The following is a 27154-nucleotide window of genomic DNA, read 5'->3' on the forward strand; positions in this document are numbered from 1 at the left end:
TCCTGATGTTTGTGTTTATGCCATGGAAGGAAAAAGATCACCTGTAGGAAGTAGCACCATTTTATAAAAAAAAAAGAACCAAAAAAACCCCAAACAAAACCAAACAAAAAACCACAACAGAAAGCAGACACTGCAGGTTTTAGAGATGCAGCCTGAAGTAGGATTTAACCTGCCACATTCACCAACATAAGCCTCCTTGTCATTCAGCTGTGTCACTGTTGCCATACCTGGGCTGGGCAGTGAGATCTCTCCTCGGAGGCTCCACCACTGGGCTCTGGATGGGTCCAGCAGGGACAAGAAACCTTCGTGCTCCTCTGAGATACACAAATGGAGAGAGGGCAGAATTAAAATCAGTGTCCTTAAAAGTGATCTGCAGGGAAGCTGAAGACCCCCCCCCCTTGTTGGTGGGTTTGGAAATCATTCTGAATCATCTCTGTGTTCCCATGTATTAGCCCAGTTTTAGTCACAGGACACCAGGGGGACACTGCTCCATGTCCCATCCTCACTGCCCTTCATTTCCCCACCTGTGGAGCAATGACGGGTCACCTTTTTGTTGTAGCATTGCAGGCAAACGAGTTTTCATCACCCAAACCTATGGGTCCTGACAATACCCGAATTCCACATTTTACCACCCCGGGAAGCCTGATCATCAGCACAAAAAAAAAACAAAAACCCAAAAAAAAACAACCAAAAAACCCAACACTTTTGTGGCTCTGCCCACGAGATAACAAACGAGAAGTGATCCAGGGAAACTGGACGGCGGGGAGAGGAACGAAGCTGAGGAACGGGGCACCTCAGCCCTCATAGATGGCCCCAACCCCTGAGGGACAGGCTGGGCGGCCATCGGTGCCGCCCGGGATACCCGCCCCCTGCTCAGGGCACACACGGCTGCTCAAGGCCCCACCTCTGCACACCCGGGGCGGGACGTGCCGCTCAGGGACCCGCCGACGAATTCCGCCGCGCCCTCACCCGGCCCGCCCCCGTAACTGCGGCCGACTGGGCCGCCGCCGCGCCGCGCCCTATGGTGGCTCGGACAGTGACCGCCGCCGGCGCTTGATTGCCCCCGTGACGTGTGAGGGGGCTGTCAAGATGCCGGCGCGGGCCGCCGCTGAGTTGGTGAGTGAGCTGTTCGTGCCGGCGGCCAGCCGGGGCAGCGGGACACGCGGGCCAGCGGGAACAGGCCCCCTGATGCCCCGCCGGGGATAGAAGCAGCCCCCGCATCTGCGGCAGCGCGGCAGACCCAGTCCCCGCCCCGTCCGGCGCCGTCCCGGCGCTGAGGGCGGGCGGGAGGGTGTGCCAGCCATTCCTGGTCGCTCCCGCCGCGGGAGCGGGAGGAGCGGAATCCCTTCCCTGAGGGGCTCTGTGTCCGTGTGTGCCCACGGCGGAGGGACAGCGAGGGCTTGGAAATCCGGGGCCGTGGCGTTGTTCGTGTTTCTAACACGAAACGCCCCGCAAAGACGTAATTCGGCTCCTTTAACCGAGGGGTGGGATTGGTTTGAATTAGTATGTGTGTGATGGGTTTGAATTAGTTTGTGAGGTAAGACGTAAATAAATCCTTTCATACACCTTTCACAATAACTTAGGAAGGTTGGTGTCGTATAAACCCTGTGCACTGGAAGGGCTACATTAAAAAAAAAAATATTGAAGATAAGATCAGTGTAGAAAATAAAACCAACTCTTTTCTGAAAAAAAAAAAAAAAAAAAAAAGAAAAAAAAAAAACAAGAGAAAACGGTGTATCTTTCGCAAAAATTCCAGCAAGTTCAACCCAAAGTTTGGTTTTCTTTGATGAACATATGAAAGTGTGTAACTACCATCAGTTTCTCTCACCGCATCTAGAATTTATATATTGCATTAGTGAAACTGTTCTTCTGTACTGTAAGGAATGTGTATTTTACTATTGAAAACCAGATGGAACTAGTATGTCTGTAACTTCCACAAAGAGGAAATCTGGAAACACTGTGTAGGCATCCTCTTTTGTTTTATAAATTATTCTGGGTTTTGTTTCTTGGGGGCAGGTGTGGCCTTTGATTTTTTTGTATTGCAATGTATTTGTGTTGTTTGTTTTTGTTTTTTTTTTAATTAGGGATATTACACCAAAAAATGGCAAAGAAGTATTTTTCTCACACGAACTTTATGAAAAATATTCCTTGTCTCCGAGCCTGTCTGAACTGTGGCATTTATCGAGAAGGTATATTGTGTTATCACCTTTGCTCTTTGATTGTGTTACGTTATCACCTTTGCTCGTTGTTATCATCCCATGGACAGATGCTCATACTGTTTTGGGGGAAAGCTGGGTGTTCTCTGGCACACGGGGGTTTATTACTGACTCCTCCAGCAGGTCTGTGCTTCAGCTGCTGTGACACCTCAGAGAGCAGGAGGAGTCCAGGTTGGGCCCTCTGGGATTCTCTGCCTTGAAGGGGGTATTTTGAGGGTTTTGGGATAGAGGTTGGGTTATTTGTTGGGGCTGGTGCCTGTTTTTGCTTTCTCTTACCTGCCAAAGAGGGATGAAGTTTGACCCACACCCTTAACTGGTCAGGGTGAGGGGCCTGTAACCCACAAACCAGACCTAGTGCTTTTTAGGGATTCATGTTTCGCTGTCTGTCCGTGTCTTCTCACTTTATAGAAGGGTGACAGTCCTGTACATTGAAATCCTTTTCACTTTTGTCTTTTGGAAGTAGCCAGCACTGTTTTCATAAACCCAACAGCATAGGAGCATAAACCCAACTCCATAGGTGCAGTGGAGATACAATTAATTCCTTGATTATTGCAGAAACTCTGTAGAGTGTTAGCTGAAGGCAGGGAAATGAAACTGTGTGAACACAGGTGGTACAGGCAGTGTTGTTTGTGCAGGTTTTATGTCCTTTTTTTCCTTAAGGAAGCAGAATCAGTGTTTATTTTGCACAGTGAAAGGCCTGTCTGGTGCTGCTGGATTTGAGCACTGGGGGGCTGTGTTTAGACCACTGGTTTTCCTCAGCAGTTGTGAAGCTGGTAGGGAGGTGCAGGTGTGAACTGGGAATGAACAGGCACACCACAGAGCCACGGAGCTGCTGTGCTCCGAGGGGGAGGTTCAGCATGGGGGAGATAACTTGTGCAAAAGGGGAATTACTGTATTTTTATGAACTGACAATGAGAACATGCCACTTGAGAGGAATACCTGCTCTCTCTATCCCACATCTTTAACCAGAGAAGGCTTTTCTGGTTCATCTCTGTTGGAGCAGCTTTCCTTGGAACCAGCAAGAGATGAGCACAGCCCTCACAGCTCGCTGCTGGTACACCTGATACTACTGTAGGATTCTTCCTTTGAAGGGTGTCTGGAGTAGACACTCAGGAGTGGGATTGTGTTCAGCTGTGTGTGGTTCAGGTGAGTTTACAGCCAGGAGAGGCCAGAGAGGCTGCAACTGGGAAAAATCAGGAACTGATGGAACTGGATTGTGTGGCTATAGTCAGGGGGCAGAGAAATTAAACCTCTTGGAGCAAATGTGAAAGGAAAAGCTGGAGGAAATTTGCTGGTTTTTATATTGGAGTTTCTGATAGATATTTACTTAAGTCTTGGTGTAGAAGCTGTGAAGGCAGGGTGCTGATGAAATGAAGGGGCAAATTTAAGCTGTCAGCTCCAGTGAAGGATAATGCTGTAAATATGGGCAGAAAAGCTCTGTCAGATTATTTTGGTTTGCACCCCGGTGAAGCCTGTGACAGCACTGCATACTGAAATGATCTTGATGTGCTGCCATTTCATTCAGTGCTGAATGCAGCCAATTTGAGCTGCTAGAATGTCTTGATGTTCCTACATTGGCATATCTGAGTCAGCATCTTGTTGCTGCTCCAGCTTAATTAAATTTGCCAGTTTGTGCCACGGGGATGGACACATCCCTGTATCCAGAGAGACAGCTGTGAAGTGTTATTAAGAGCTGTGGATGTGATACTGCTGGGTTTGAATGACACTAGAGATGTTTCCTACTGCTGAAATAGTATCTTAAAAATATGCTTTTTCCAAGATCAGCAGTTAATGTTCATTTTGTCTGCCTTAAGTATTTTCTCTCTTAAGAACAATTATTTTAAATAGAGCAGGGCTGAGCTGGTTGGCCTTCATGTACTGGAGTGGTTTTAAGAACCAGCTTTGTTGTTCTTAGGGCAGCTATGCCCCTTGCCCTGGCCTAATGTCATTTGTGGTGGCTCATTCCAGCATTATTTAGAGTAGAAAATTAAACTCTTGAACTGTGTGCTCTGTAAGAATTTCTTCATTAAAATCTGGAGTTTCTGGTGTTACAATGAAGTAATTTAAATTTTCTTCTTTTACAGTGAAAGACTTAACTAGAAAAAACCTTTCTCCTTTACTATCATAACTGACTTTTAAGTTTGACCTCTCTGAGTGCAAACTGAACACCAGCCATCAGTGAGTGATGAAATGTGGAGATTCTTTATCTTTTCATTAATGACGGGTGTTTCCAGAGCAAGGAATCCATTTCACATTTGGCTTGTTACCTCAATCTTGAGTATACAGACTAATACAGACACCAGTTTGTTTAAGGAGAAAAAAACTCACTACTTTTTTTTCCTGGTTTTTAAACAAGTGGCAAACCTTCTGCTGGTACTGAGGGTGAGTCTGACTGTCCAGGTGGAGTTTCAGAATAAGAGAAATCCCCTGGCACAGGCCAGGAATTGGAAGAGCACAGTGTCTCTCAGAGCATTTTACTGGATTTGAAGTTTAGGCTTGCATGACTGCCTTTATTTATTAATTCTGGCAAATATTAGTATTTATGTGAAAAGTGCAGATTCTTTGTTACTTTTCTTTCAGAGAGGCAAAGAAAAATGTGGAAGCCCTGGGAAGCTCTTCAGAAAACAGGCAGCCTTGTGACGTGCAGGCCACACAGTCAGCTGAGGCGGAGGCCAAAGGCACAAGTGATGATCCTCCTTTTCCAGAACCCAGGCTCCCCTATCCATTCACCTCTTGTCTGTCTGAGAAGGAGCAGAAAACATACTTATATCTGATGACTAAGTACTCAAAAAAAATCAACCATTTTCAACTTAATGCAGCAAGTCAAAGGGAACTGTTCACATATTTGGTGAGTGCACAGCTGTGGACACAGCAGTGTCACAAAGGGAGCCATACAATTTTTTTGTTACAAAGAATAAAGGGGAAGGTGGGAACATTGGTTTTTAAATTCAGTTTGTTCATGTACTGCCACATCAGTGCTCACAGAAGTAGAAGGGCTCGAGTGCACCCTTGCAGCTGAGCCTTAGCCATGTGTTTAGATGGCTGTGGCCTTGTTGGATGAAAGTATCATTTGAGCTGAATCCTGTAAAGTGTAATTAGCAGCAAATGTTTTTGAGCCATTCCATTTGGTTTCCCATGCTTCCTTTTTAATGCTGATTCCTTTGTTTTATGCCATAACAGTGGGAATGTCATTCCTGGGCACATGAGTATCTACTGTGTTGTTGTTACTTTTGGTACAATTTCTGGGGAAGTCAGAGTCAGATACTTTGTGGCTTTATCATGTAAACTTCATCAACAATGTCTTGTAGCCTTTCTTTTTATAAAGCACCATACCAAAAGAGGCTTGCTGTTTGTTGGGTGGTGGTGGTTTGTTGGTTTGGGTTTTTTTTTTTTTTAAGGAAATGGGCCTCACAAAAATTTCTTTTCCTGGAGTGAACCTCTGAGCATTTGCCAGACTGAGCAGCAAGTGGAATCTATACCCTCCCTCGTACCATTGCCTGTACTGCCTCTCTGGAAATTTTGCTGGTTACATACCTAGCATAGAGGATTCTGTTCTGTTTTAAAAGTAGATTTTTCCTTTCCCCAGCAAATGAAAGAAGTGGTAAACAATGAAATAGCAGAATTTATGAAGTTTGCCCAGAACGCTGCGAGAAGCTGTGCCCAGGATTATGATGCCATCTCGGGAGATGCACTGCGTTATACTGAGGTCAGTGCCAGGTGCCATTCCATCTTTTCTGAGCTAATCCCAGTGGAATTGTGTAGGAGATACACAGGCACTGCCTGTGGGATGTGCTGGTCCCTGAACTTGTGCTGATTCCATGTTGGGATGAGACGGGTGGCATTTCCCTTGGCCTGTGGTTCATTGTAGCCAGCAAGGTATGATACAAGTGAAGGCGCTGAACACAATATGTGAGAATAGTTACTCCTCAATTAAATAAAGTGCATCCTTATATTTGGGAACAGAGAAGTTGCATTTTAGGTGTGCATTTACATTAAGAAGTTGCTCCTAGATACACACCACTGGACTGAATGTTAAATTCTACAGTGGCATGTTACAGAGGCTCTTTAATCAGAGGTGACTCAGGCTTTAATCATAATCATCTGCAAGTTCATGCTGTGTTAAATATCCACTTTGGTGCTTCTGAGATCAAACATGAATGCAACTTCATGTATCATTCTTGGGTTTTGGAAAAGGAATTCCAGAACAGAGGTTCATTAAACTTTCCCATTAATGGGTTGATGCATAGTTTGGGCACATGTTCAGGCAAAAACCTTGCTTGTATTTTTTCTTTTACCTAAAAATTGGGATTGGTTTTGCAATTTTATATCTTGTGTCTATTTTTCAAAGTGATTTTGTCATCTGGTCACAAAATGTGTCTCCAAACTTGAAATCCTGTTTATTGTAAGGTTGATACCCAGATTTAAAAATGAAGTAGGGGCACATATTTAGTTTTAAACAATACTTGCAAAAATAATTCAGTCTAGTTACTAAATAGAAGTGAAATGTCTTAAATGCATAATTCAGATATAAAAGTTATCTGGAGCTGACATGACAGTGAGTTTCAACACCAGTGAAATCATCCTGTCTTTACCTTTGTGCCTTTTACCTAGGCCTGTGTAAACTGGGTGGTAACACAGAAAAATACTAGTTCCACTGAAAGATACTAAAGTAATTACTTGGTTTAGCACAGTTCAAACTGTACTCAGCTGTATTTTTTAGTGATTGGTCTGAGCCCGTGTGCATCCATTGTTAGTCCTGCATATGGAGGGCTGAGGAGAATTTAGAATGTCAGTTCTGACACCAGTGATTGTAAGAATATTGTAAATCTCAGTAGGTGGATTTGCAGGTATCTGCAAATGTTTAAATGCAACTTGCAATGGCAGAAAAAACTTCAAAATGAAATTCTTATGAAATTACAAATGCATAAACAGTTTTTGTTTTTACCTTAGGAATTGCTCCGTGCCTGTATTGGACATGTGAAAAAGTATCCTGAGTTTTACACGCTCCAGGAGATCATGAGTATCATGGGAGGGAAGTTCCAGACACAGCTGACCTTCAGGCTGGAAAAAAATCTTCTTGCAATGGTAATACCTTATCTATTGGGTTTGTGGGGTTTTTTTCAAATAAGTAGAATTACATCAGGATTGTGTTACACAAGGATTTGGGATTTTTGCAGCTATTATTCAGTGCTTGGATTAGGGGTTACAATTGATAATTAAAATTATTAATTAAAACTTTAATAAAATTATTTTGGTAGTAAAGCTGTCCACTGTATGTTTGCCATAAAAAGATTACAGTAATAGTATATTTTTCATATAACACAACTTTCTAATGCAGCTGCATAAATTATGAGTGTTTTCCTCACAAGAAGTGCAATGTTGGGTCAGCAAGATGCTGTTAAAGCTGTTTCCTGACTCTCTTTGCTTTCTCCAAGGGTACAGCAAGACGAGGTAAAACAGATTTCCCTGCCATGCCCGTTCAGCTGCCCACAGATTATGAAACTGTGACATCTATTATAGCTCCAGAAAAAAAGGCTCAGATTATGCATAATGTAAGTTACCTTCTCATTGGCATTTTGAAGGCATATTTTGTACCCAAGTGCCCTTTGATCCTGTTTCTGGGTTGAACAGTTGTTAGATTCCATTCCACCTCACCATTAAATAGCTGCTGTTTGTTTGTGTTCTTCCACCGTGAAAATGAAGGAGTTTTGCATTCTGTAGAACTGATTTTTTTGGACTGTTTTTTCCAGATAATTTGTTATCAGCTAATTTAAGGAGTTTGTTCACATATCAAACCCCAAACTTTGAACAGAAACACTGTGATTGCAAAGACACTTTTGCTGAAGAAAGGAGCAGAGGAGATGTAGGAGAATGGGCTCTGCCCCAAGAGATGTTACAGTAGTAAACAGAATATGGTGATGTCTCAGGTGGCAGAAAACATGAGCACAGCTGGATTTTCCTTCCTTCTCTCATGGTGCTTCCATTATCTTCTTGGTCCTTTTTCATGGACGTGTCCTCACAGTGTTTATCAATTTTATCATGTCAGCTCTGAATTTGTATTCTTCATGGTTTTATATTTGTTTTGAGGTTCTTTATATGTAATTGGTATTGAAACTGGGCAGTTCTAACCATACTTCAATATTACACATCTTTACTATGCTATTACTTGACTCAAGAAAATCTGTAATATATATTTGCAAGTTAATCTGGTTTGGGGTTTTTTTTTCTTCAGTGCACTCCTGTATTTCATGATCATCTAAATTCCTGTTCAACCCAGTGATTCAAATTTATAAGAATGAACTGAAAGTACAAGTTAAGATGATATGTTATCTTATGCTGCAATGTGATTGCATAAGATTTAGCCAGAAACCTTCAGGGGAGTTTTCTTCTTTTTCACTTCATTCTGAAGCACTGTGGTGGTATTTGGACTTTTGAGGGGGAGATATTGATCCATGTTTGTTTGGGTTTGGAGTTTTTCTTGTAAATTTAAATCTGTATATTTCTTAAAAAAAAAAAAAAAAGAACTTTAAAAGAAATTTTTTTTTTCTTTTTCTGTTTAGGATATTAGTTCAGATTCAAATGCAGAAAAACTTGCTTTGAAATACTGTCCTCAAGTTGTTCTAAGTAATCAGTCATTATTTACTTTATTGAATAATCATGGACTAAACTACAAGGAGCAATGGGAAATTCCAGTTTGTGTTAAAATGGTCACTGTTGCAGGTATGGGATGTTTTTGTTATAAAAGCTGATCTGGGGTCACTTCTTATAGTTTTCTACACCTTGTTACTGGGAGTAGTCCCAACCTCTACAGTTATCCCCATAAACATTGAATTTGGGCACACAGATATTTTCCACTCAGGGGATAAACAAAGCAAACCAGAAAACCACTTTAATATCCTTTTGCTTTTCAAAACTGGGAGTTGTGATCCTTGGAAAGAAACCAACTGCATGAAGCTGTTAAAATTATCAAGTGAACTGATTTCAGTAAGCTAAAAAAAAGAGCCATTCTGAAAAAGAAAAGAGCAAACATTTTCTGGAATTAACAGTATCTATTCACATCATAGAATAGTTAAAAAGTAGTGGATATCCATGGAGATACTTTTCCCATTTGCAACAAAAAATATTTTTAATAAACTGATGAATTCATCTGAATGCTTTACTTTGGTTGTCAAGCCCTCCTTCAGTAACCTGAATATAGATTTCCTCTCCTGATAACCTTTTTCTTTTTTTTTAAAAATACACCAGGGTTTATTCATTATGAGTATTTATAATGTTTGTTGTGTTGAAATGTCCTTGTGTGCTTTCTAAAGCAGACTTGAAGATAGTAAATAAGCTATCAAATATCTGCAAATTTTACAAATTTTGTGCTTTCCAACACGAAATTAAATTGCTTTATCGGTAAAGATATGCCTGATTCCTTTTGTTATCAGCATTACAGTTTTTAAACTTAATTTTGGATCCCAAGTGAACAGCTAAAGGACATTCAGAATGTGTTAGAAATACCTAGTGTTTCTTGAAGGGTTTCTCTGCTCCTTCCTTTTCCACCTTTCCCTGTGACCAACCCCTTGCATGAATTTATTTTTGTGTTCCCTGTGTGCCTTTGCTTTCTGTGGGATGTGGGCAGGGCATGACTCTGATTTTTAGGTTTTGGTTTTCTGTTTGTTCCCGTGGAAGTGTGGTGAGGTGGGAACGAGCGTGGGGCAGCAGAGCCCAGACACAGGGACTGATTAAAGGCAAACAAAGTGCAGCCTTCACTTCTGGGCAGTGAGACTTAACAAAGAAAAACTGACTCTCACCCAAGGGAGAAAAAAAGAGCTTTTTGGAGAACAGAACACATTAGATGATAAAATGCAGTGTAAGAAGTGATGGGTCCTAAATTCTTATTTTCCAAATTGCCTATTTAGAACTGTGTTTGAAATGTGCTCAGCTGGTAACGTGGTGTGTGTTGGTGCTGCAGCCCATCATCACTCACACTGCACCTGCACATACTTGTATTTTCTGTTGTTGGTGAATGAGGGGATCATTTTTCATTTCTTCTTCTGTGAATGTGGAATGGATTTGACCATAATTGAAAATTGAAAGATTTATTATTTACATTATACAACAGTCTTTCTTCCTTTCATTTAATGTGTACTCAATCTCTTTTTGTTCTTGAAAAGGTAGCAAACCAGCTAAAGTGGTTTATGTTGATTCACCTCTGCTGAGAAAAGAAATGACAGTAAGAGAGAGGAATCAAATCTTCCATGAAATTCCAATGGATTTCCTGGCAACTAAAACATCCTATGTTTCAGTTTCTGATGTATGGATGGACAAACCAGCTGAGGACAATCTGTTCCAGTGGGATGTATGTAGGTTCACCTACTCTTAAATAAAACAAACAAAAACAAAGATTTGTATTCTATTTCCTAAATTGCGCTTTTTCTTTTCTAATAATGAAGGAAAATTTAGGTTTTCTGTTGACATTTTTTCTACTGCTGAGTTATGGACCCTGATATAAAGTGTCCGTAGAGTTCCTTTAAATGCTTCTGCTCCATGGGCACCTCAGCTTTACTGCTGACTTCATTAAAAAATGTGTTTGGATCAGTTACTTCAGTGGGAAAAGTTCTCTGAACTCAATTTCCCTCTGGAAAGGCCTTCAATTCTTAGGACTCAATTATTCCATGTTAAACAGGAACATTTTTTCCATTATTGCCCCTCTTTCCCAACAGTCAAAATATGGATAGTAGAACATTTCTCATGTTTTCAACTTGACTGTGCCTTTTTTGTGATTAACACATTCCGTTTCTTGCTTTGTTTTATTGATTGGTTTTTCTTAATATTATTACTTTTTCATCCCTGTGTTAAGGTGTCCTCTGATACCTACCAGTGCAGGAAGATTCCCCTTCCAGATGACACAGGGATGGACTTTGATGATGATGTTACAGAACTGGAAACTTTTGGAGCATCTGCCAAGCTCTCAAGAACTTCTAAAGTGGAAAGTACTTTTCCTGCAGTTAGTAACACTGCTAAAGTTTTATCTCATGGCCTAAACATGGGGGGGAAAATTACATCCACTATAAACAGTGGAGATGAAGAAGGGAAAACCCCCCTTTGTGAGCAGGACGTTTCAGCATGTGCCAGTTTGCAGCTTCCATCATTAGATGGCATTCCAGGCTTCAGCCCTGGAGAAAATTCCCCTGGTGAGTCAGTGGAGACAGGACTGAACAAAGCACAGGATGCTGGGACCAAGGAAGTATTGGACAATGAAACAAACCCAAATCCTCTGTCTGATGCAGTCAGTGACAAGGAAGAGTCTGATGCTGCCCAGAGCCACGAGACTCAGCCTCCCTTCTGCAGCAGTGACACGGATGAGGAACGTTTGGTCATTGATTCAGAGAGTAAAAACACTGACTGGTGCCAAACAACTGCCCCAGCCACTGCCCAGGATAGCTCAGCAGGGCCTGCAGGATCTCCTTCTCCCACCCAGCTCCCTTCAGCAGGCGTGGCTGATGGCTCAGAGTCCATGGATCAGGGAAAGAAAGCCTGCAGGAAACCCACCAGGAAGTTGTCCAAGGAGCTGGATCCTGTGGGACAGATTCTGAAAATGCAAACTGAGCTTCTCAAGTCACCTTCCCAAAAAGCTCCCGAGCCAGTGGGGAGCTGTGACAATCCTAATGCTGTGCCAGCCCAGGGGCCTCCGTCCCCAAAACCACTGGTGACCTCCAGCACAGAAGCTGGGCCAGCCCCTGCCTCCAATCCCAGCAGGAACACCTGGACTTGGCTCTTTGAGGGAGTGCCAAAGAGTAAGTTAAGTGTGTTCATTGTGTGAGGAGGAAAATGTCCAATTTTTGATAAAATTTCACAGAAAAACATTTGAATCCTTCCTCTGAAGAATGTGGTAATAGAGCACCTGTTACATTCACTTAGAGATGTGCCTTTAATTCTCCCACAGAGAAGGTGCTCTTAATTCCTGTCTTGCACACATAAGGGAACATTTTGGGAGCTTTTTGTCCACAGAGCTGAATGTGAAATACTGTTTTACTGCAGGGAAACAAAAAGCTGCTATGCACAAGGTTTTTAAGCAAGGAAAAGAAATAATTTGGTAGTGAAATGAGTTTTTGCACCAAAATTCAAATATTTTAGTAGTCTGGTCTGCAAAAACAGATTCTTGTCAATCAAAAATGGAACTATTTGACTTTTTTGGTAGAATAAAAATATAATCAAATTATGCATTTGATCATGTAGAAATTAATCTTAATACTTGATTACTTAATCTGTAGATTAACACAACTAATTTAGTTGAAATTGCATTACCACTTCCTACATTTTTATTGATTTAACTGAATTTCAGTAGTCACTGCCAGACCACTTCTCCCTCAGTCTGAAGGGCTGAGCAGCACGATATTCTTCCTGTTTCTCTGTCTCTTAAACAGGCAGAGTCTGGAATTCAGGTATTTGATAATAGAAATATGATTTTTTTTTTAATAGAGATAGTGAAACCGATATGCTGGCACGGCAGAGTGACTGTGTGAGAATAGGAAGCATAATGATACAGTTTGACACCTCTTTGTATCTCTGTTTTGCAGAAAGCCAGTGTTAAGTTATATATTTTACTAACAGAAGATAACTTGCAGTCCCTTGCATGACAACATCTCCCACAGTATACATTTCAGAATATGTTCAAAGATGCACAGAAGCTCCAAGTTTAATGTTAAATGTATTTGTAACATTTCTACAAAAATGGAGTCACAGCTCTATTTGTATGAGGAATCTAATAATGTGGGGTTATTTAAAAATACACTCTTTAATAAAGTGAGCATTTTCCAAATGTAATCGTTTTTAAACTTTTTTTTAATATGTAAGTGACTTTTTTGTGCCTAATGAAATAGTTTCCACCTGAAAATCTCAGGAAGCAAAACAAATTTTAGGAAAAAACCAACCAACCAACCAAAAAACATCCTACAAGGGAAAAAGCTAATTAGCTTCATGGTAAAACATGTACAAGCTTGTGATTTCCTGTATTTTCTGTTTTCTGTAGGAAAGCTGCCAAGTGAACTGGAGCTGCTTGAAGAAGCCCCCTCAGAGTACAGAGCCCCTCAGGAGGGCAACGTGGTGTACAAGCTGTTCAGTCTGGGGGAGCTGCTGCTCCTGCTGCGCTGCACTGTGCAGAAAGTGAGGGCACTGCCACGGTACCACAAGAAGAAAAAAACCCAAAAGGTGCTCTTAGCTTTTCATGGCTTGGTTTTGTTTAACAGCTGTGCCCAAGTGGCATCTCTGGCATTCCCAGTCCCTTATGGCATTTGTGCTTTCACTCAGACAATTTGTACATTTAATTAGAACTCTGCAGTGTGGGTCTTCTTTAAGTCAACATTTGCTGTAGGAAGAGAGGGAAGGATAACTTGTGATTACTTTAAAGCTACTTGATTAGAAGATAAGCAAGTATGAATCTCCATTTTTTACTGCAGTAATATGCAGGGATAATGATACTCATGTCAACTCATGTCAGTTTGAGCTGTTCTTAACAGTTAATGCAGCGATGGGGGTTTGGCCCAAGGCTTTGAGGATGTTCATGATCTTCAATGCTTCCAAGCCCAATTCAGCCTTGCTGTTGTGCCTGGTTAAGCAGAGAAGTAGGAGAACACAAAAAGAGATCCTATTCATTCTGTTTGAAGATACTATGGGGTACATTATCTTAGCAAATGGTTTATCTTATGGAATAAAGTGGTTTAAATGCAATTCTAATGGAAATATGCCTTGTAACATTGGAGAAAGGAAGCTTATTCTGTAATGCTCAGTCATGTATCACTTTGTCCAGTCCTCTGAACCATCCAGCACGTCTGCTGTGGTGTGTCCCTCCTGAGGGGACAGAATTCCAGCAGGCAGGCTGGGATTGTGTCGGGAGGTGCTTATGCTTTGTTGGAGAGGAAGTGGATCCTCGGAGCTCTGGTTCCTGACCAAGATTCTGTGCTCAGAATGTTACTTTGAAGAAATAGCATCCCTTTGCTAGTGATGCACTGCTCAGAAATGCCTGTGAATAGCTGCTTGGTTTGTTATTTGCAAACTGAGCACTTGGTTATTTTTTTTAATTTCTGCTGCAATTCCAGCTGTGGTTTGTCAGTGACAAGAGGTTTGTTTTCTCTGTCAGTGTTAACACACAAAGGTTTGCCTCTAATTTCAAATGAGACTCCAAGCATTAGGTTCTAATTTCAAGTGAGATACTCACAAGAGGAATAAATGGCAGGATTCCACTAATAATCAGCAGATCAGAAATACAGTGTATTTTTTCTTGAATTGCTGCAGAGGGCAGTAGAGCACAGAAGTGTAAACTTCAAATAATTTAGTTGCATGTAAAAATGACTCAGCAGCAGAATTTTATCATTTGTAAAAGCTTGCCTGTCCTTTTTCACTGTTCTTTTTTTTTTGGTTTTGTCCCTGTCACCCTCCTGTATTTAATACAGAGTCTCTGTACCCCAGGGTTTGTACTGTGGGTTTCACAGAGTGGGAACCATCAAACAAAGTCTAAGTAATGTCTGTGTTGCTCTGGCTATGGTGGGGGACTGTGAGCATTATAAACTACAAAATGTAGTTAAATTGTGGACATTTTTGGACAGTGAGTGCTGATTTTTCTTTTATTCTCTCTTTTACAGCTTACTCCCATATTCCTGCTGCCCAAACTAGAATACCAGGCCTATTATGGTGTGGAAGCTCTGACAGAAAGTGAAGTGTGTCAGTTGTGGACAGAGAGTTTGTTGCATTCTGAATGTTTATTTTATATTGGTAAGTTCATGTGTTGATTTTCTTCCTAAGAAATGTGTATGTATGTAGAACAGAGGAGGTCTGTTCTACAGATCTAAAGGTCTAGTCCATATGTCCTTATTTATTTTAACTTTTCCATTTTGTTTTCCACTTTTGAGTATGTGTTTTGTCTAAAATTTGAGTTGGGTGGTGAATGAGGATATTCCAACATTGGATTTAGATAAATAGTATCCATTAATGTTTGTTTTGCAGAACTGCATTTATTCTTCTTTTAAAGACAGATGTATCTGTAATGTGGATTCAGTTCTCTGAAGTTAGAAATCTTCCTGACTTAAAGTATCTTTGGAGTTTGGGGGGAGTTTTTAGCTCTTGGGTTTTTAAATGTCTCATATGCATCATGAATTATCACAGGAGTGGTAAAATACTTCTTGATGAAATGTGAGCTGTGAATATATCTTATCACTTTGTGAAAACATTATAAATAAATTAGTTATTGTGTACCAAAATAGAAGAAGAACAGAGGAGCAGGTATGTGACTCAGAGGATGCTGATTCTTTGGCCTTTCAACTTGCAGTGTGGGAAAAGGCCAAATGTTATTTATTTATCATTGAAAACAGGAAATAATGTTGTTATTTCTACACTGATAACGTGTGGACAGGTAAGATAGAATGAGGAAAACCAAACGAGAGAGTAAACCAGGTTCTGTCATTGAAAAACTGGAGAAATTACACTCTTTGAAAACACTTCACAAGTGTCTCATATCTGAGGTGCTGGAAACAATTTTCTGGCTTGGCAGTACTGGAATTCCTAATAGGAAGAAGAAAAATACACAGCACAGTATTACTGAGAGCTTCTTCCCATAGCTGGAGAGTTCCTCAGGAATTCTGAACACTGGATGATTTCACTTAAGTGTGTTTTCCAAGTTTTCCGTTGTCCATCTCTCAATGATCCGTGACATTTAATCTCCTAATATGTGATATGACCTGAAACATCTCTGTCAAAGAGATGCTCTTGGTACTCCTTGTCCTGCAGATGGAAACAGGAGACAGTGTAATGGAATCCATGGATTGGAAGTAACGTTCCATGAGAACGGAGCAGGAAACCACAAATCTTGTGTAGAAGAGATGGCAGCTGAAATCCAGAGCACAGCAAATAAAGGCAATAAAAGAGGAATTAAAAGACTGGGAATGTTAGCAGAAAGATAGACTTGTAAGGCCATTTATTCAAAGTGGCATAAGCCAAGCACGTCAGAAATGCAGTGTTATGAGGCAAGTGTCACTGACAAGTGTCCCATAGAAGATGCTGTGTTCATGTTTGTACAATGACATTTTAACATCAGGAAAGTGTTTGTGTTTGTTGGGTTGTATGTTCTGTAGAGAAATTAAAAATGCATATAAATAATGTGGCCAGATTTTTTTAACAACCCTTTTAACATGCAGAGCTTTCTGATACCGATTATCTTGTAATTAATGAGGTTTTAAAAGGGAAAATTTGCAACTTGGTGGCTGGTTGATATTTAGAATATGCTTGGCACGTGCTGTGAGTGAGGGTGGTGCTGTTTGTGCAGTGAATGTTCTGCAGTGGGGCTGCCTGGCATTCCTGTAGGAAAAGCCTGGTTTGTAGGGTTGTTATGGCAGCAGTGGTGGCCTGTGGTTGCCTAACCTTTCCACTTGTGCACTCTATTACAGTTCTGCTGTTGCTGACTCACATCAGAGTGCTATTTTAGAAATGCCCACTTCAGCTTTATAATTTTTCTATACAAGTGTTGTATCCTACCACAGAGTTATAGGGTTTATGTGAAATGTAGTGTATTTGAGGTAGTAGTTTTGCTGATCCCATGTTTGTCTGCTCTCCATATTTAATGGAAATGATGTTTCTAATTTTAAACTTGAAAAGCAATATTTGCTATGATTTTTCCCTTCCTTAAAAAAAACCCTCACAAAGGGCTAATTGTGTACACAGTTCTCCATTTCTAACTACATCTTACTGTACAATAGAGAAGCATTTCTTCTCTTATTATTTAATAAGCAGCCCAGTATATTGAATTGCACTGCAATTTGGCTGCCTGGAGAAAATGTTATCAAGGGTTTTATAACATTTCCGGAGTCAAAAGCAGTGGAACTGCAGGGAGAGAGTGATGTGTTTGCTGAGCACACAGAGGGAGCAGTGGAGCTCTGTCTAATCTGCCATCAGATATAGGTGATGTGAGGCAGGGCTTGGCAGGAGGCTGCTCAGCCAGCCAGCCAGCACCCCTTGGAACAGAGACTGCTGGCAGGGCAGGAGACAGGCTGGGACACTCGTGGCAGTGCAGGAGAAGACAGGCTGGGACACTCGTGGCAGTGCAGGAGAGGACAGGCTGGGACACTCGTGGCAGTGCAGGAGGAAGCAGGCTGGGACACTCGTGGCAGTGCAGGAGAGGACAGGCTGGCTGTGCAGGGTTGCTCCAGCCCCACCAACCATCCCTGGCCCATACAGAGGATTCCTGTGTCTCCTCCCTGGGTACCTGCTCATGGAACAGGCCCAGGGCCCGAGGCTGGCAGGCTGAGTGGCCTGGCTTTCAGCACACTCTGTTGGTGTGTTTGAGAGAAACAGGGATTGAGAAACACTGGTTATTCCAGTGCTGTTTGTTTGGCAGCTCCTGGATACGTTTTTCCAACAGCAGACCCTGGGGCCCACGGGAGTTCTGGCTCTGTGGGCTCTGAGGAGGCACAGGGTCACTGGGGGTTGTCCCTGTCCTCAACAGTCAGTTTGTACTCCCAGCCTGGGGGGGGAAAGTCAGCTACAGATACAGAGTTGGGACTCCCAACATGTTGCCAGCTTTTGATAGTGACAGAACACTTATTTATTCAGGTAGAAAAGTTGGGGACTGCAGATTTTTGGTACTGCCATGTGGTTTCTAACAGAGGTAGATAAAAAAAACATGTGGAAGTAATACCCATTCTGTGACAGAGCATCTCCCACAGCCTTTAATAGGATGCTGTTATCATGCTCTACTCAGGGATTCTTTCTGCTCTGAGGAAAATTTGCAAGGTAGCTGTGAGATTCTGCCTTTCAGTTTGTGTATCTAAGGGAGCTATGAAAAAATGGGATGTTGTGGGCTCCTTACAACAGAGAGCTTTGTCCTGCAACTCCAGGGACAATTCTCCAAGGGTGATAATATCCTGGAATTATGGACAGCTTCAAATGGGGTGAATATCTCATTCTCTGATGAATATCTCATTAATCTAATACCTGAAAGTAAGACTACTGCAATTATGTGTTTGGTGTAAGCAGAAAGGCAGACTTGACTTCTGAGACTATGCTATAATTTGAATTATTTTTAGTGAATTATTGTGTTTTATAATAAAGGAGTTTTTAAATCAAACTCTTTGTAAAGCCATAGACTTACAACTCTTTAAAAATTTACTCCACAGTATGAATGTGGAAGGGTGGAACACCTTAGAAGTTCTTTTATCTTGAAAAGGCTTAATTTGCCATCTCAGCCATCTCTTGTATTGTCACATAAGTGTGGATGGAGAGTTCTCTGGGCCTCAGTGTGTGCCCCCCAGCTGTTGCTCAGTGTTGGAGGGAGCACTCTCAGCTCAGCCTGGTGACTCAGCAGTGCTGGCCCAGGAGGTGACTCAGAGCCCCGGTGTCCCCAGGGCCTCCTGCAGGAGCTGCAAGGGCTGACAGGAGGTTGAGGTTTTTATTTTCTGTGTTCTATCACCAAACAAGCTTGGAGCTCTGTCTTCCTCTTGCTGTTAGAGCACCTTGCCTGCCTGGTGATTTAAGTCCCCTGCTGCTCAGATAGGCAATCCTGCCTCTGCAAAGGGACTAATCTCTGTGACAAGTGTCCCAAATAAGGCACTTGTACTTGATCTAAGCAGTAAATAAACTTGGGATAACCTTTGCTGATTAATGGGAGCATTTTACCCTGACCATTGTTCACTTGTTTGCATTAAGTCCCTAAGAGAAACCTTGTGCAAGAATAGTTTACTTTCACTTGAATTCACTTTAAATTAGGATTATTTAAAAAATGGGTTGGAAAAAACCCTGTATGTTACTGTGTGAGTAACTGTCAGGTGTTTTCAGTTGGTCACTTCTCAAATATAAGATACAATTATATAAGTTAGATGGGAGTAGTTCATAGGTATATTTTTTTATTATTTTATTTTTTCCCCATTATGTTGTCAATGAGTTTAGAAACAGAGAAGCCTGTGACTTGAGGAGAGGCTGATGAGGAATACAGAACTCAGATTTCTTTTTAATTGTTTTTTTAATGATGACTTCCAAGTCCCTTTTCCTCTAGTGAGCAACGCAGAACATTAAATCTAACTGCTTAGTCTTGCACAAAATATGGATATCAAGAAAAGTAACAAATGTGCAGTGTTTAAAACAAATCAGTTATCCTGGTGCATTATTTTTTAATTTGTGAAAGTGAAAGTTCTTACTTGGTCTTCTTCCACAAGACATGAACTGCCAGTGACGTTTAGCTTGGGAGGTGAAGTGCTTTGGTTCAGCACTTTTAACTGTGCAGTTGAAGCATTTACACTTCCTGGGAGGGCAGATTTATAGTAAGGCAGTAAATTCACTGAGTAGGCTGGATTTGATTATGCTGCCTTTTCCTCATCCCCCTTGTGGGAGCTGGAATAGAACAGATTTCTGGGAAAACCCGGACATGAGAGGGAACCAGGGGTGAGGGATGGTCACCACACCCATGGCCAGGCTGTGCTGGGGATCTTCAGTGCTTACCAAGGGAAATGGGGGCAGCCTTCATTTTAAAAATGGCATGAGGAGAGCTTGGAATTGTTGCTCCTCACTCTGTCAAGGCAAATAGTTTAAATCATTTGCCAGGAGCAAGACTTGAGTTGTAAGTTGGGATTTTTCAGATGAGGAGGGAAAAAAATCAAGATACAAAAGTCAGAATCCCCAGTAAAATGGAATAGCACAATTGATCATGTAATGTATCAGAATAGAAAAACAAGTATATTAAACTCAGAAGTAAATGTGTTGTAAAAGTCAACTTTGATCTGTCCAGTGAGGAATCACAGTGACAAAGGTCAGGTGAACTTGGGAAGATACAAACTAACTTGTGAGATGAAGGCCATGGGAAAATAAGGTTGTGTATCCCACACATCACCCAAAATGTAAGATTTCCTGGGGTCAGGGGCATCCCCCTGGTTTACAAAGACTGTCCAGCTATGGATGTCTGTACTTCCAGCAGCTCTACATTTTACTGTTATTGTGCATCATTGATAAATACTTTTCACTGTTCTGTGCTTTAAAAGAGTACCATTTTTTTATTCTTTTAAAAATGCATTAGATCTGCATGTTGTGCTTTTACATTTGTTCATTTTTATTTTTAGTGTATTCATTGCATTTCTTTTCAGGACATATAGATGTTTTCACATCAAAGCTTATTATGCTAGAAAAGATTTCTCCAGAAACTTTAAGGGAAAAACTTGGATTGATCAAGTGAGTATTTTTAGTAAGTTTTTTTAGCAATGAATTTGAAACCCTAACAAGCCTTGCAAAGCTACTACTTTTGGTATTTTTTTTCTTTCACAGGCCTGCAAATTCATTAAATATACTTCATCACATTTTGAAGAAAGTGTCTGAGTAAGTCCTCAACTCTTGTTAATTGTGTTTATTTGCAACATTCCCCAGCTAATCCTGTGTTTTCTGTAGAATGCTTGTCTACTCTGATTTGTATTTCTTCAGACACATGAAATATTTTACAGGTTCTCTTAGGTCTGTCATGGCATAATGCAGTACTGTATAAAATGTGCTCGGCATTACAAGGTTTGTCCAAATAATGCAAAATAATAAGAATTTGATTTTTATGAACCAGTTTTTCAGGAGAGGAGACTGGACCCTTCTGAACTGATTGAACAGTTTGCAGGAGTGAGTTGGAATATTATGTATATAGGCTGACATGTAACATTTGGGCATCTGCTTTTGTTAGTCTTTTTGCTTAATTTGTAGAATAATACTGTTTGTGTTCACTTCTGCTTAGTTTGACTTAAACCAGCACATCTTTCTCTGTACAACACTGCAGCCTTTCCCCTGCTCCTTTATTTAGCTGCTTCAAGGCTTTCAGACTGCAAGTGGTTTAGGTTTTTTGTGAAGCAGGTTTCTTGCACTGAGTGCAAGTCTCAGAATTCAAATTACAGAGGAGTTTTCCTGCACTTGATAATTTCTGTAGCTTCATGATTTGTGACTGGGCAGTTGGTTGACATTTACCTTCCTGCAAACCTGTTTGCCCCAGTGTATACTGAAAGCACATCTGTGCTTTGTGTCTGTGTCCACAGATGTATTTATGCTTTGTAAAACACTGGTTAAGGAACTGGAGTTTGCCCAATGTGGATGGTTTTCAGTTGCATGTTTAGTTGAATATGATGACAATCTGTACATTGCTGATAAATTAGTACATTAAGAATACATTATAAGCACAGTAATTAGTATGTATTTATCAATACAGTTTAATTAATGCTTTCTTGTCCATAGTCTTTTTATAAAACAGGGACTGATAAGTAAATATCTAAAGATGTTTTGCTTTGCAGTAAGAACATAATAGCTATTCAGATCAAATAAAAACCCAAACCACCCATTTAAATACTGTTTTTCATTTTGATCTTCTCTCTTTTTAGTCTGCAGGAGGGCTCTTATTTATTGTCTCATGCTGCAGGAGATTCCTCCGTTTCAATTTACAAGAGCTGCCTTGACAAGAGCACAAGATCATGCTATAACTTACACAAGGCTCACTGTGACCTGCCTGCTGTCCCTGCCACTCTGTCCGTGCCGTGGGTGCCCCTGGATCCCAGCCTTCCTTTGCCCTACCACATCAGCCAGGGCAGAGTGCCCTGCACCTTCCCACCCGCCCCCCAGGGAGGCTGGAAGCACAAGGTCAGTGTCCCATTGCTAGAAAAGCAGATCAGTAGTTTAGAAATGATTTCTTTCCATGGGGTGTATAACTGACATAGTGACCTGTTGTCTTTGGGAGCAGAGACCCTTCGGAGTTCTGGATCCACTACCAAGCATAAGAATGCCTTTTTCCTGGAAAATGGTTTAGGGGAGGTTCTTCTCACCCACCTTTAAACATGACAGTGTGGAAAAGCCTTTAGGTTTGTTGTGCTCTTAACAGAGGGAAATGGAACGTTGTGTAAGATGCATCTACACACCAGGATGGGCCTCTTGGATTGTAGGACTCAGGCTGTTAGAGTTGGCATTTTCTCTCTAATGACTACAGGAGTGAGAATGATTAGCACAACTGTAGACAGGTAAAACCAGGGGAGGTGGATTCTGCTGTTGGGAATCCATTGGGCTCTTAGTACAGTTCTCTGGGATACACTGTGGTGTTGTTTGTTTGGTTTTTTTAATCTTTTTTCTCTCATCTGATGGCAAAATTCTTGCAAAATGAAGTTTTGCATCTTTAATATGACCTAATGGTACTTTTGGACAACAGAAATAATGTGGCATTTGGCTTAATTAAAAGCTTTGTAATTCATAGGCTTGCAGTACAGCTGAAATGGGCACAATATTTGCATTTATAAGGATTTTCTAATTCTACCTCTGTGGTGGTGCTTTTTGTTGATGCACTTTTTCTTCAAATGCTTTCAGTAAGGACCTTTTAACCTGGCTTCAGTTTCTTCAGTTCTACCTTCATCTCTACTTGTCTCTTTGTCTTTCCCCCAGAACTCAAAATCTTTAACTTAACTGTTTCAGCAGAAACTGGTATTTCTTTGAGGGCTAGGACACTAAAGTCTTACAAGTTTATTGGGAATAACTGGCTGGGTAGAGGAGAGGAATCCAGGTTGTGCTTCCACCGTGGAGTGTAATATTTGATACCCCAAATGTCATGGAGACAGGAGGTTGTGAGCAGATCAGCCACACACAGAAAACTGGCAGTCTTTACACTTCTGTGTGTGGCAAGGCACAAAACCAAGTGACTTTAGTCTTTACTGAAGGTTTTAGTACTTCCCTCAGCCCCCTCATGCCACTCTTTGAAGGCTTTTGTCTTAACTTAGTGATTCCTGCTTTCTGCAGCTGGAGTGGGGGAGAGTCTTGGATCAGTTTGTGGTTGTTTATAATTTTAAACAAAGCTCAGGTGGGGATAACTGTTTGTCCACAGCAAAAGTCAGTGTTCCCTTGAGCCCTCCAAAGTGTGGTAGCTCAGTTGGAATCATTGCCATTGATCACCTGCCTCTCCTTTACCTTTGAAGAGACTTCCACTGAAATTCCTGTGGCTTCCCTGACACACAGAAACTTCAGTTCTCATTGCTGTGTTGCTCCCTGTGCAGCACAACATTCATAACACATATGCATGATACTGTTTCTCAACTAAGAGTAATAAGTTACTTTATATTAAAGGCATATATAGTATGTGTAGAGGCATGGAAGTACCTTAATGTAGGAGAATACATGTCTCAGGCAGAAATGTGAAATTGTGTATGGGTGGCTTCCTCCTGTTTACTGAAAATTTTATACAGCATTTATCTTCTGCATTTCTTCAGAGCAAAGTTAAATCTAAAGAAATAAAATATTTTAGGTGTTTGATGTCATCTTCTGACATAGGATAAGTGAAAGTTACTATAGTTTAAGTCATTAATACCTCATTTTTTTGCTGTTGTTTTGAAAACAATGTAGAATTGATTATGAGAAGAATTGTCTGCCTCTAAAGAAACTTCTGATAGAAATTTTTTAGGAGTCCATGGTGCTTTGTAATTTATATTGGTGAGGTAATGATGCCTGTCATGCTTTGGAAATGCCCCGAAGATCCCACTCTAATATGTTTGAACAGTTAGTAATGACACTTTAGAAGTGAGAAAATTTCCAAGCACTGTTTTTCTTCAGCAGACCTCGACTGGTTTGTGTAAAAGCCCTGTGCTAACTATGCCTGGCTTGGCAGGCTCTGGGATGGTTCTTAGGCCCTGGTACACGTTTTAGCCACATCCTGACTCCATATGAGGGCAAACTAGAGTCGTGCATCTGTTCCTGGTTACCTTGGGCACGTTGGGTTCTGCCAAAGGAAATCCAGGCTCGAGCAGGAGGCAGGACTGGTGAGATGTCACTGTGACAGGAAACCAGCTGGGCCTGCCCTCCAGCCCAGATGTGGCCTGGGAGTCTCTTTGGCTCTGAATGTTGTTGTATATGTTTGTGCTTACTGCACATTTAAGATGATTCATTCTGGTTTGGTGTTCTGAGTTGCTCTTTCTTTGAATTCTCTCCCCCTCTGTGTGTAGATGTCTGGGGCAAAAGGACAGTGGAACACACCCTGTGAGGGACAGCCAGGAGCTGTGGAGACAAAAGGCAAGCCAGCAAAGCCTATGAGAAATGAAGGTGTGGCTCCAAAGAAGCTGGGGAAGAATTTCTGCAAGCAAAGAAAAATGAAGAAAAGATGGAACACTAAGTACAACAAAATGCAACTGAAGTAGGAATGGAGAAGAACAAGAGGCAACAACAAATCTGGGGCTTTCTTGCATCTTCAGAGGAGGCAGAACAAGCTGGCAGGGAAATGGCTCCTTGGCTGGAGCATTTCCTAAACCTTTAACCCCTTCGCACCTCAGTGGAAGTGTTTCAGGGGAAAATCCCAAATTCAGTCAGAGGAAAAAGCAAGTGGCCCCTTGGCTGGTTACAGGGGAAAAGTGTCTTCTCTTGGTCTTGGGGTTTTTGCACAACTCCATTACGAAGAATAAAGCAGTGAGTGACAATACTATGATTCCACATAACAACCAGAAATATAACTTTGCAGTTTTCTGAATTCTTCCAGAATCGCTATAGATTTTTATTCTGGCATATTTTAAAGCTACATTTTACTTTGTGTATTGTGCATAAGAACAACTTCAAGATCATTATGGAGCCTTTTTGACACGTGGTGTCTCCCAGCTCTTAAATAACTTAAATGTTTTCTCTTTAGGTTGGGGTAACAAATGAGGCTTGGGGAACAAAAGCTGTGTGTATTTGAATAGCACGTGCCATAGATTTGCACTGGGAAACACACAGCTAAACCATTACATTTTGCACAGCTAAAGAAATTAAATCTCTTTTATGCTTCACCAGAACAGTTTCCAAGAATTGTTTGAGTTCTGGTGTGTCCTCAGAAATGACTATTGCACTTCCTTACTGTGTTTCTGAATGGCTGCAGCCTGAATGTCCTGTCAGATCCCTTGGAGATGCAGCAGTGCTTACCTGGGGTGGTGATGTTTGCCTGGAGGAACAAGTGATGGGATCAAGGCCTTAGTCGTGTCCCAAAACCCTTCAGACTCTGCTGTGCATCAGCAGTTTGAGTGATGTTTGGAGCCCCTGCAGTGAGGAAAGGAGTTCCTTGCTGTCTAGGAAAAGGCCAAGCAGTGTGATGTGGTTTCCTGGAGCACGGGAGTTGTGTGGGAAATTAAAGTTGTTTGGAATGTTGGTGTTCTCTGTTGTGTTTCCAGTGGGGTTGCTGGGGAGGGAAGGTTTCTCTGCGTTGCAGCTGGTTTAGGGTATGTACTTGGAGTATTTCATCAAACAGAATCTCAACACAAACAGGCCTTGAAATTGAGGCTTGAAATTTCTATTCTGTGATTCTGTTTTACATTTTCTGGATTTCTCCCTGTACTTCCCATTTGTAGAAGAGCTCGTGAATTCTAGAGAGCTCCAAGAATGAGTCCAATAAATTCTTTCCCATTTTTGTCTTGTAAACAACACAACTATTTTAAACTGTCTGAGCCAATGTTTGTCTGATGTTCTGGAGAGCTGTTTGGATGCATTGCTTAAACTGCTATCACAGAAACCAGAGGCCTCAAAGGTGTTCTTCCAAGGTTTTTGTTTGGATTAAGGAAGTTACCAGCACACACATCTGATCCAGCATTCCTCTGCTCACTGTGGCTTGACATGACACGTTTGAATGTCATGAAGGTAAACACAAAGAAATTGTTCACTGGAGTTTACCTGTTACAAAATCCTGAAGGGAGGATTTTTTTTAAAATCAGGCTTAAACAGTGAATGTATATTAAAAACTGTTCTTCATGAAATACAGAGCATTTTGTGATGTGGGTTTTTTCCCAACTGTTAGATATGTTTATGGTGTTATTCAGTTTATTCTTTTTTTCTTTTTTGCCACTGCTTCTTTTAGCTGCAGTAATAAGCTAATGACAAGCTGAACTGGGGGTTGCAAATTACAAACGGTTCTGATTCAAAACCCTAAGTGCCCTTAGTGACTCCTCATAATAGGAATATTTTAGCTGTGAGTCATTTTTCCAGATAGCTGACTCTGTGTGGAGGAGTCAGAGCAGTTCTCAGTTTGTATATGTAAAAACTTTTGTCAGACTTGTACAGAATTTAGTTTCCTGATGCAGTTTCATGTGTCAGAAATGGATGGTCTATTTGCCCATATATCTATATGCCTAAAAGACTTGCTTTTTTCTCTTAATAGTATACTGTTATGTTACACTAGTATGTTATTAAGGATAGCATATTAATTGTAGTTTCTTATCTGTTTAGAACAGGTAGAGACTCTGGAGTTTGGATACAACACATGAGATGGTTTTTTAATTCAGTTATGTTTTGTTTGATCTCTTTTGGATTAAGTGGGACTGAAGTAATTTGCTCTGAGTTAGTGCTTTGAAAGGTTTTGTTCATGTGTCACGGGTGGAAGTACCAAAGTATACTCCATTTATAAATAAAAAATAAGTCTATTTAAAGGAGTTTCATGAGAGGAGAAGGGAAAAGGGGTAGCGTGTTTCTTTCAGGCAGTAACATCTGAAATTTGAAACAAAGAAAATGTGTCAACAAAATAACTGGTAAAAAATGTTTCAGTAAAGGCAGAAAATGTGCTGGGTATGAGTAGCTGGGTCACTGGTTCTGTTTGGACTGTTCCTGAAGTGGTGGTTACCTAAAGAAGAAAGAAGGAACCGGGGGAGCCTGACTGTTGTGATGCCACCAGAGTATAAATTCCTAAATATGACATGGGTTGTAAAGCTGTGGGAAGCAGGAAACCACAGCTGAAGGAAGAGGGAGTGGGCCTGGCTCTTACCCTCCAGGTGAGTGTTGCTCTACAGCAAAAAAATCCTGATATTTTTTATAGCCTCAACCCACTGAGTTTAGGAGAAAAAGCCCACAGATCTCACAATCCTGTCCTGGAATTTCAATTTTCAGCTCTGTCTGGAGTGGGTTGTGTGTGTTTATGTTGCAATTTGTACGGCTTGTTTCTAAATATAGTTACTGCTTCCCAAATCTTCGTTGGC

General features: G+C 41.1%; 1 protein-coding gene across 1 annotated transcript; it reads left to right on the forward strand.

Moving 5' to 3' along the window:
* Nucleotides 1-2089: 2089 nt before the first annotated feature.
* ICE2 (interactor of little elongation complex ELL subunit 2) lies at nt 2090-26611 on the forward strand. The gene is made up of 14 exons (XM_018081533.1): nt 2090-2189; nt 4797-5064; nt 5803-5922; nt 7167-7301; nt 7652-7768; nt 8777-8936; nt 10376-10560; nt 11062-11998; nt 13234-13412; nt 14843-14972; nt 20321-20405; nt 20499-20549; nt 21581-21836; nt 24173-26611. Exons 2-14 carry the CDS (start codon nt 4990-4992, stop codon nt 24362-24364), a joined length of 2622 nt encoding a protein of 873 aa, XP_017937022.1. The 5' UTR covers nt 2090-2189; nt 4797-4989; the 3' UTR covers nt 24365-26611.
* Nucleotides 26612-27154: the final 543 nt, after the last annotated feature.

This window comes from Manacus vitellinus, unplaced genomic scaffold (genome assembly GCF_001715985.3).
Source record: "Manacus vitellinus isolate BGI_N305 unplaced genomic scaffold, ASM171598v3 scaffold_53_pilon, whole genome shotgun sequence".
NCBI classification, from domain to species: Eukaryota; Metazoa; Chordata; class Aves; order Passeriformes; family Pipridae; genus Manacus; species Manacus vitellinus.